Below are 10,117 nucleotides of genomic sequence, written 5' to 3'. Positions count from 1 at the left end.
ATGAATCGGGAAATGGAGTTATAAAGGGTTAAAACGAGTTAAGACGAATAAGGAGCTGGTATTTTGAACCGGGAAATGGGTCAGAAAGGGTTAAAGTCACTGATAGTTGAATCGAGAGCTTAGTAGGAAAGGGTTAAAACCACCAAGTTGAGTTATCGGACTGTGGAGGGTTAACTGAAAGAAATTTGAATTGGGAACTGGGAAATGCTAAGCCCATTTCGTACCCAAACATACCATGTTTCAAAATGGGTACGAATAACGAACTGGGAACTGGGAGCCAACTTCACAGACACGGATTGGAGCAAGATCCCGTGTTATATAAGTAGCCAGAGTTTGGTTACAGAGACTTTTTCCCTATGGGACATGGCTCCCAGATACACATACAGTATACTAAATGAGCCAAACAGGTAGACGTAGGTACTTCCCGCGGCAATGCAAAGTATCAGGAGCTAATACCACCAGGTTTACATTTACTCACAATATGGAGGTACGGCTATTCTGTGGCCGTGTTAGCCCCAAGTTTATTTTAGGAAGACAAAATGGCGGGGTCAAAAATAATGGTCGCTCCCCCATTGTGCTCGTTGCTTTCTTTTGTGCAAAGTCCAGTGAGCCAGTTAATTCACCATTTGCTAGTTTTTTGGGAACGAGATTAGAAATTCGAGGTTTGGCAAACCGAAAATTAAACAACAAACGAATTTCTAAGCATCTATTTCCCACATTTTCCCATTAAATGCAATCTCATCCATTTTGGACTACAAGGAGGCATGTTTAGATATTTCGCCCGCTAATTGATAATTTCATCGGCCTCAAACCAAACAGCTCATTAATTATTTCCAATGTTGGTACTCAAGGCGACAATCATAATGTATATTTTCAAAAGTATGAAATATTTATAACCACATTTGAGTGAAACCGTCATTAGAAAATTTCAAAAACAAAATGTCACCAGAATAGTGTCAAGAAATGAATATTTCGACTGATCTTATACGTTCTGTACACCTCACCAATCCCTATCGAAATATAGTTTCATATTTGTGTATATATCCGCTTGCATCTGGTCACATTGTAGCATTGTCACATAAAAGGCACTGTGCCACCTAGTTTTAGAAACCATCAGCCTATCTCCAGGTGGGACTGCCTTTGCACCGTCTCGACAGAACTTCGTCACTTTTGATAAAATCAATTCAAAATCTCTCAACTCGTCATGAAATTGTTTTCCCTCTCGTCCAATTTTTCTCCAGAATGTCTGGTTGAAATTGTCATAGAATATGTAATCAGCTCTGCTCCATCGCTTATGGAGAGTTTTGAGATATGTAAAGTTTCTCCCCGACTCGGGCTTAACTTGATGTGTTTTATCGAGGTTTTTGTTCAGGTGCAAAAAGACTATATCTTCTGTCTTCCAACACAACATGCGCTTCAATAGCACAAGCGATTCTTTAAAGTATTCCGTGATGGTTACGAGGCGGAAGTGCTTGTCAATATACGCAATGAACTCCTCCACTACCGTGGGGTCATTCACCGAATGGTTTGAGAATCCAAACTCCGTGCTGATAAAGTTTTGAAAGTGTTTGCCGTGAATGGTCTTTTCCTTTAAGGTGGGGCTCTCTAGGTATGTTTTCATGGGGTTCGGTCCCTCAATATTCAGGGCCTTGACATGATCAAAATCAACGTAATTGAAGGCGGATTGGAAGGTAGAGAAAGGTTCCCGGATGATGGCGACCTTAACCGTATCGTATGGCATGACCTTGTTCAAGGTAGTTTGATTGTAAACGGTATGCAGCGTGATGATGTCTATCAAACTGTTGTTGGCCTTTTTTCCCGGAATGTCAAAGGTTATGTATCGCGTGAGGTTCCTCACGTATGTGGGCGAGACATGTGTCGGAAGCAACGAATGCGGCCATCCCAACCAGTAATGTAAAGTATCAGAGCGCTGGCCGAAAGAAAGTCGGTATTTGTACGCAAAACGGACCAATAAACCAGCGAAAGTGGTCGAGCCACACTTGTGGACCTTCAGGAAGTAGATATGATCGGCGGGTCGACAGGGGCAGGGTCTTTCTTTTGGAATAAAAGTTATGACACCGGTTTTCCAGTCATGGCACGCGGTCTCTTCGGGGACTCCGCCCAGCCATTGTAATGAGCTGAAATGAGGTAAACATCAGGCTGAATGGCAAGAAAACCTTTTGCTTTGTGGCTTTGATAATGTTGTTATGAAAGATTTAAGATCCGAATTGTGAGGTGCTCTGTAAAGAAACCCCTCCGCTGCAAACGATAGCACAACACGACTTCACACGAACAGACCTTCGTACTTCGTCGTTTGTCGTTCGATCAGATTTCGGAACCTGCTTATTGAAAGGGGCCATGCATGGATCATTGATGGGCCCATGGATGGATCTATGATGATTATCACCATCCACGTTTGACTCTAGGATCCCATCATAGATTCTATGATGGCCGATGGTAGATCCACTGATGGGCCGTGACGTTCCATCGATTGGAGTTCGATCATAGGCCCAATGACGGTGGGTCCCAGAAAAATGTACGTGAACGTATGCAGCAAAGTACAAGCCAAAGTACAGTCTTCAGAATTCTGGAAAATAAGAATATTTCACCAATTCTGATATAAATTTGTTGATGCCTGATAACGGATTCCATCCACGGATCAATGATGGGCCCATGGTTGATACGACGATGGGTTCCATCCATGGATCTGAATGGGGGTCTTCATCATATATGCATGGGTTTGCCAAGGGTGGAATCGCCGTCAAAGATCCATGCATGGACACTTTTACCTGTGTAACGCAGTCACACTCACCTAATATTAGCTTTCCTGTCTCCTGCGTTCACAAGTAGTCGATTAGATGTGAAAGCTGGCACCTCAAACCACAAAAAAGCAAGAAAGCACAGGCCTAATAAAGTGGTCAGTAGGAACTTTGAATAAAACCGCAACATGTCTCACTCGTGGGAAGTTGGCACCAAGTGTTACCAAAATGTACTCAGTCTGCCCTGAATTGATCACGACAGTTTCATACCAAAGTAAACGTTCTCTGAAAGTTGCATTCAACAGTTTCGGTCAATATTCTCTGCAACATCTTTAAGCATTGTCGACATTAAAAATGGTAACAGCCTTTTTTAGGTTTGGACGGCAGCTGTGTCCCAACACTGCGTCATTAGATAACACAACACCTCGACAAGAGCAGACGCAGGAATAACAATTGCACCGTGCAGGGTGTTACTGGAAGCCATTGTAATGAAATAACAATGCTCTGGGATGGCGACATCCCACACTAACAAAGACGATCAAAGACCCCTAACCCTAACTCTACGATCCCATTGTTATCGGGGGGGGGGCTCCATTACTGATCTCCTGGGGGTTTCAGTCTTGGGGACTAACTCCGGGATCAAACAGGGAAGAACATCCACACGAGATTTAGATGTTATACGTACTCTTTTAATTATCCAAGAGCGAACTTAAGATGGAACTCCCGCTGCTAAGGGAGGGGCAGTTTTATACGCAGAACCCAACCAACCAGGAGACAGGGAATGAACCGCCGAGTTCAGGTGCAGCGGACAGGGAATGAACCGCACTCCGCCGAGTTCAGCGGACCAATCGTCCGACTCAAAACGCAATGCGCGCGCTTCCGTCCAGGAAGTGACGGATCCGGCTAGCGTATTGTGGACGCGTTTTTGTTGCGCTTCAATTCATACTATGTAACTGCGAGTATTCCGGTCGACTCGTTCATTTGTGACCATGGATTCGTCGGATGAAGAGGTGATCCTCCTATATAATAGATGTTGTCAATACTTTTCCACATCGTGCTTGGGAAGGAGTGTAGAATCCCCCGTCAAAAGTAGCGCAGTAAAAAATAAAAATGAAAATATAAAAAGTAGTCCCGGAATCAATTGCACTGAATAGCAGAGCCGTAGGGGCATGGAGGTATTATAATAGGGGATGAGGGGTGGTCGATTGGTAGGGATGATCGAGGTGGATTGATCGATTGGTCGGATGGTCGATTGGTCGTGTTGGCGCGGAGCCGAAGACAGAGCGAGTCCCGGCCCGGGCGGAAGCGATCGATTGAGAAAACAAAAACAACATCGTGATCTGAGAACTTGGAATTTAGCTTTCGCTCGCTCAAAACCTAGTATTTCTTCGCACATCGGAAAAAGTGATCGTTATCATGGATAGATATTCAGATTAATAAACATCTTAAGAACACGGAGGTGAAGTGCTGTATCATGTTTCGCTCAGACTTTCACTGGATTAAACTACTTTGTAGGCAATCAGCCTTTTTTCTCCGAAAATTACCGCGTTCTTGATGACTGCCGAAACCTCGTGCAGCGCAAGTTGATTTACCTGATTCTCAAGGAGTTTCGCTCGTCATCATTTGTGTCATTGTTCCGCCGCACTAATTTGACAATCGTGGATAACTTTTATTGATTTATTGGAAAACCCCGGGGTTACGTGATTTCGTGCGCGCGCGTGTGGTATATATATATATTTCGTCGTCTGTTCTTCCACTAATTGGATATATCGTTGTTTTGAAGACCTGGAGGGATCCGGGTATGTGATTCGTTGTCTATAGGATTATAAATATACTAAACTAGCCTACATGTATTCCTCTACGTGTCTGGAGCACTGGAAAATCAGGATTAGGACCACACGGCCAGACTCTAGTGATTGAGAACGACAAGAAGGTGAGATAGTGATTTATTTTATTAGAATTGTTTTCGATACAGTCCTCGAGTGTGGCGATAGCAGATCCGCCAAAACACATGGTCTCTCCGACCGGATTATAAAAAAGGAATATAGGATATCGGATAGTATGAGGATTCTTGTTTGTGGACATTCATTTGTCAGGCGTCATCGAACATATCTTAATCAGCAACATCGTCAGTTTTGAATTTCGGCCGACTACGCTCAGAACTTTGGACTGAATGAGCATTCAGTTTTTGTATGTGGTCAAAGTGGCTTAGGAGCTGATCATACTGGACTCAACTTCATTAGAGAGCATGTTGAAAGACTCCAGCCTCACATATTAGTATTGGAATTAGGAAGCAATGATCTAGCCAACAGAGTATCACCAGATGTCCTTGCCGACACAGTCACACGATTCTGCAGTGAAATACTGATAGCTACATCGGTTCGTGTCATCGTATTATGTCAGATCGTAAATCGCAGACGCACAAGAGATTGTCCTAGGGCGGAATTTGATAGAAACAGGTTAAGATATAACCAACTCATTCAACGCGAGGCAAGGAGAAATATACGTGTATACGCATATTTACATGAACGCTCAATATTAGTCAATTTGAACCACAGGATATCCCAAGATCATATCCATGTTACTTCTCCGAGAGGACTAGAAATATATCATTTTTCTATCAGGAAGGCCATCGTAATCGCGCTCAATAGAACGAATGACTTGTATTGGTAAATATCGTCTGCCAATGTTTATAGACAAAGTTGTCATCTTCAGAAATGGATCCAGAAATTGAACCTGCCGTCAAGATCAGAAATCATCAGCATCGCAATTAGGTCACCCACAGCCTACTGGTAGCTCGTGGCTGGATTGTTAGCCCGAGTGTCATTGATTCCGTCAATAGAAAACTTAGCCTGTGGCTGGATTGCTACTGGTCCAGGTTAAATTTAAAGGATAGGAATAGAAAAAACTTGTGGCTGGATTGTGACTAGCCCAAGTTGAACTTACATGTTGGTTACAAAAGTGGATGACGAGAAGCAAAAGCTGGTGAACTGATCAGGTAATAGTTCAGGTACTATATTTAGGAATCAAGACTACAAGATGGCAACACCTAGACGGTCGAGTCGTCAAACAAAATTACCCTCCTACCTCAAAGACTATGTTCTCAAGACGTACCAGAAGTACGCGCCGGAGTCACACTCTAGTGACTCATCAGTAGTGGACCGCCTTAGAATCCAAAGGGATTTCATCGCTGAGGACGTTGATATCTACTGTAAAAAAGTTTATGATACCATAACGGAAAGGGGTAGTAAATCAACTCTAAAAAGACTAGGAAAAAGGATGGATCAATCCTATTCGGAACTAAAGGAGGTGACAGAAGAACTCCTGAAAGAAGACCCTGATGACGTGAAAGAGTCAGTAACCATCTTGAACAAAGCGAGGAGAAAAATAGCAGAACATCAGGATGAAATAGCCGAAAATCTCGAAACCAGGGAGGATGAGGCCTCCAGTGCGTCGACCAGTAGCCGATCACGTAGTAACAAACCAAAATTAGTTCACTCGCCAATAGATCCGCGAGAGATTCTTGAGGACTTAGGGAATGAGGATGAAGATGAGATATCCGATGAAGGTTCCATAAAAGCAAAAGAGGCGGAGATAAAATTCAAGGTGGCCGCACTACGGGTATGTCAGGAAAAACAGCGACTCGAAGAGGAAAGGCATCTTCGAGAGGCCGAGAGACAATTACTTCTGCAAAAACAGCGGGATGAAGCTGAAAGAGCTGAAGTAGAGATGGAATTGTGGCATCTAACGGAGATACCTCCAGGAGGAATCAGGTCGGAACCACTGGAGACACCCCATCATGCCCATACTGAGCCATTACCACTTAGAACATCTACAGAGATAAAGAAGGTCAAAATAGAGGAGCCGCCGCTATCTTCTATCCCGAAACAAACCGTAAAAAAGGAATCATCAATGAACCAGGTACCACCTGACATGAAAGATACCATGTCAAAATCAGCCCCTTACACTAGTCATCGATCATCGGAGGAAAAAGACTCAGCAGAACTAAGGAGGTTTTTCCAAGGAATGGCAAAACCAAAACTGCCCCATTTCGGAGGGGAGAAAGGGCAGTACCATGATTGGTGGGAACAATTTGATGTCTTTGTTCATAAAACAGAAGTACCCGTGAGATTCAAGATGATCATGCTCAAGAGCTGTTTGACAGGGACACCTCTTGAACTAGTCCAACGCTTAGGATATACCGAAGTGCAATACCAAATGGCAATTGAAAAGTTGGAAACTCGATATGGTGGGGAAAAACGCCTGATACAGCAACACATCGAGGCAATCATGGCGATCATTCCCCTCAAAGAGGAGAATTTAAAAGGACTTGCAGATTTTGCCAATAAGCTTTTCGACATCGTTGCTAAATTGAAAGATGCCGGTCAAGAACGAGAACTTAATGGTGCCTCAGCCTTGTACACAATAGCACTCCAGAAGATACCCGACCGTCTGCTTATTCAATACCAGGATACACTACCTCTATCAAGCGTTGATGGGTTGACATCGTTCACAAAGTGGCTCAATCGCCAGGTCTCAATTAGATTGGAGATGGCTGAACTAAAAGAGCCTGTGAAGAAGCAGTACCAAGGGGGAACATCGACATCATCTTCAAGAAAGAGCAGAAGTGACAATAGAAGTACACACAAGAGCCAGGCGCATTCAAGTGAAACATCGAAAAAAGTGAGTAAACCATTGGAAAAAGGAGCCAAGGGAACTCAAATAGCTTCGGTTCAACGACCGTCATCAACCACATCTACATCGAAGTCAAATTGCCCTCTTTGCAGTGACCAACACCTAGTTACCAAGTGCCCGAAGTGGTATAAGACTTCAGTTTCAGAAAGGTGGAAACTAGCAAAGGAGAATGATATCTGCTTTCGGTGTTTGAAAGTAGGTCACCGCGGCAGATCCTGTGAATCAACCATAAAATGCAACATCGATGGATGCCCGAAGACACATCACAGAAGTCTTCACCCTACAACTCAGTCCCAAGTTGAGGAACCCAAAGTTGAAGCACAAGGACATTTCGGCATCAGTGAGGAAGGCAAAGTTACGCCAACTAGAGTGGCTTTGAGAGTAACCCCAGTAACACTCATTGGAGCCGATGGAAAAAAAAGAAGAGTGAATGCTTTTATGGATGATGGATCTGACTCTTCGTACATACGAACAGAAATAGCTGAAGCACTCGGATTGCTCATCGAAAAAAATGACTTAACCCTTTCTACACTGGTGGACAAAGGCACCAAGGTACCAAGTGGATTAGTCAGTCTGACAATAGAAAGCCTAGATGGGGAAACCCGAAGGAAAATAGGCGCCAGGACGCCAACTAGTATGTGTGAAGGTTTGTGTTCCCCAGATTGGCAATCACTTAGAAACAATTGGGAGCATTTGAAGGGGATTGAATTTCCTAAAGTAGACCACAAAAAGGTTGATCTATTAATCGGGTCCGACCACCCCGAACTCACCATGTCACTTGAGGAAAGGATAGGAAAACCAGGGGAGCCAGTAGCTCGAAAAACTCCCCTTGGATGGACGTGCGTAGGGATGTTACACTCACCAAGTAACACGAGCAATGTCCACTTTACTCAAGCAGGTTATACTGTTGATAGAGACATCGATCTGGATACAGGATTAAAAAGACTCTGGAATATGGACGTAGTCCATCATGAAACCAAAGAGCTTTTCACCAAGGAGGAACAGTCTGCACTCGACAAAGCCTCAGCTTCCCTTGAGTATCGGGAGGGACGATACCAGATTGGGATTCCCTGGAAGGAAAATAGACCAAGTCTACCGGATAACAGAGCGGTAGCAGAAAGACGACTGAAAAGTCTAGAAAACCATCTCAAAAAGAAACCAGAAGTAGCTGATAGGTACAAAGAGGTCTTAGAAGCCAACATAGAAAAGGGCTACATCAGAAAAGTACCAGCTGAGGAGTTAGAACAGCCTGGTTGGTATTTGCCTCATTTTGGGGTTGTACGTGAGGATCGAGCCACAACCAAGGTTAGGGTAGTCTATGATGGGGCCGCAGTCTACGATGGAAAGAGTTTGAATGATGAGATGTGGTCCGGGCCAAAGCTCCAGCTAGATGTACTTGATATACTTGTGACGTTCCGGAGGGGAGCTGTAGCTTTAGTAGGCGACATCCGAGAAATGTTTAGCCAGATAATACTCGCCCCTGAAGATCGCAGATTCCATCGCATCCTGTGGAGGGGATTAGATACATCATCTCCCATAGAAGTGTACGAAGCAGTCAGACATCCTTTTGGCGACCGTGCCTCTCCTTTTCTTGCTCAGTATGTCGTGAGAAGTCACGCGGAGAACAACGAGAATGAATATCCCCTCGCAGCTCAGACTTGTCGCAACCGAGTTTACATGGACGATGCTATCGATTCCTTGGACACCATCAAGATGGGGAAAGATCTTCGAAGACAGCTAGCTGAGATGTTGAAATTGGCTGGTTTTGACATACGAAAATGGTGCAGTAATAGTGTAGAGTTATTACTTGACGTTCCTGAAGAAGATCGAGCACCAGGCATCATCGATTTGGACGAGTCAGAACTGCCATCAATCAAGACCCTCGGAGTAAGATGGGATGCTGAAAGGGACATCATAGGATTCTCCTACACAGATGTCACCCTGGAGATCACGAGCAAGAGGACGGTCCTTAGCCTGATAGCAAGGTTATTCGATCCGTTACAGTTATTAGCGCCCTTCGTCATTAGGGCCAAGATGATTCTGCAACTAGCATGGATAGAGGGACTTGGATGGGATGAGCCGTTCCCTAGTCACATGGAGAAGCAGGTCAGAGTCTGGGTAGACGAATTACCCGAGGTAGCCCAGTTTGCGGTCCCTCGATGTTACAAACAGGACTCTTCTGAAGAAACTGCAATCCATACTTTCTCAGATGCTTCCAGCCAAGCGTATGGAGCCGTTATCTACGTGCGCAGTAGATACACCGACGGATCTATTTCAGTTCAAATCATCATGGCCAAAGCGAGAGTCACTCCATTGAAAGCTGTAAGCATACCGCGTCTGGAGCTGATGGCTGCGTTACTCGGATTGAGATTAGCAATTCGAGTAAGAGAACTTCTGGGGATTACAACACTCTGTTTTTGGACAGACAGCACAGACGTGATCCACTGGTTACACGGAGAATCTCGACGTTACAAGCCTTTTGTATATCATCGCATTGCTGAAATGCAAGACAAGACCAATCCATCACAATGGCGACATGTACCGGGAATTTTGAATCCCGCAGATATGACCACTAGAGGAGCAGCATTAGCTGACCTTGTCGGTGAGAAACTGTGATTTTCTTCACCAAGGAGAAGAACATTGGCCTGCGCGAAAAGGCCAAC

General features: G+C 44.4%; 2 protein-coding genes across 2 annotated transcripts; one reads left to right on the top strand and one right to left on the bottom strand.

The window, feature by feature from the left end:
- Positions 1 to 669: 669 nt before the first annotated feature.
- Positions 670 to 2,917, bottom strand: LOC135488453 (galactose-3-O-sulfotransferase 3-like). The gene is made up of 2 exons (XM_064773071.1): positions 2,813 to 2,917; positions 670 to 2,138 (listed from the first exon to the last, which is right to left on the bottom strand). The coding sequence occupies exon 2, from the start codon at positions 1,739 to 1,741 to the stop codon at positions 1,001 to 1,003; it is 741 nt and encodes a 246-aa protein (XP_064629141.1). The 5' UTR covers positions 1,742 to 2,138; positions 2,813 to 2,917; the 3' UTR covers positions 670 to 1,000.
- Positions 2,918 to 5,798: 2,881 nt separating this feature from the next.
- On the top strand, positions 5,799 to 10,070 carry LOC135488533 (uncharacterized). Its single transcript, XM_064773168.1, has one exon. The coding sequence runs from the start codon at positions 5,799 to 5,801 to the stop codon at positions 10,068 to 10,070; it is 4,272 nt and encodes a 1,423-aa protein (XP_064629238.1).
- The last annotated feature ends 47 nt before the right edge of the window (positions 10,071 to 10,117 follow it).

This window comes from Lineus longissimus, chromosome 5 (assembly GCF_910592395.1).
Source record: "Lineus longissimus chromosome 5, tnLinLong1.2, whole genome shotgun sequence".
Lineage (NCBI taxonomy): Eukaryota > Metazoa > Nemertea > Pilidiophora > Heteronemertea > Lineidae > Lineus > Lineus longissimus.
The sequence above is the reverse complement of the archived record's forward strand: the minus strand, read 5'-3'. Positions and strand labels throughout refer to the sequence as shown.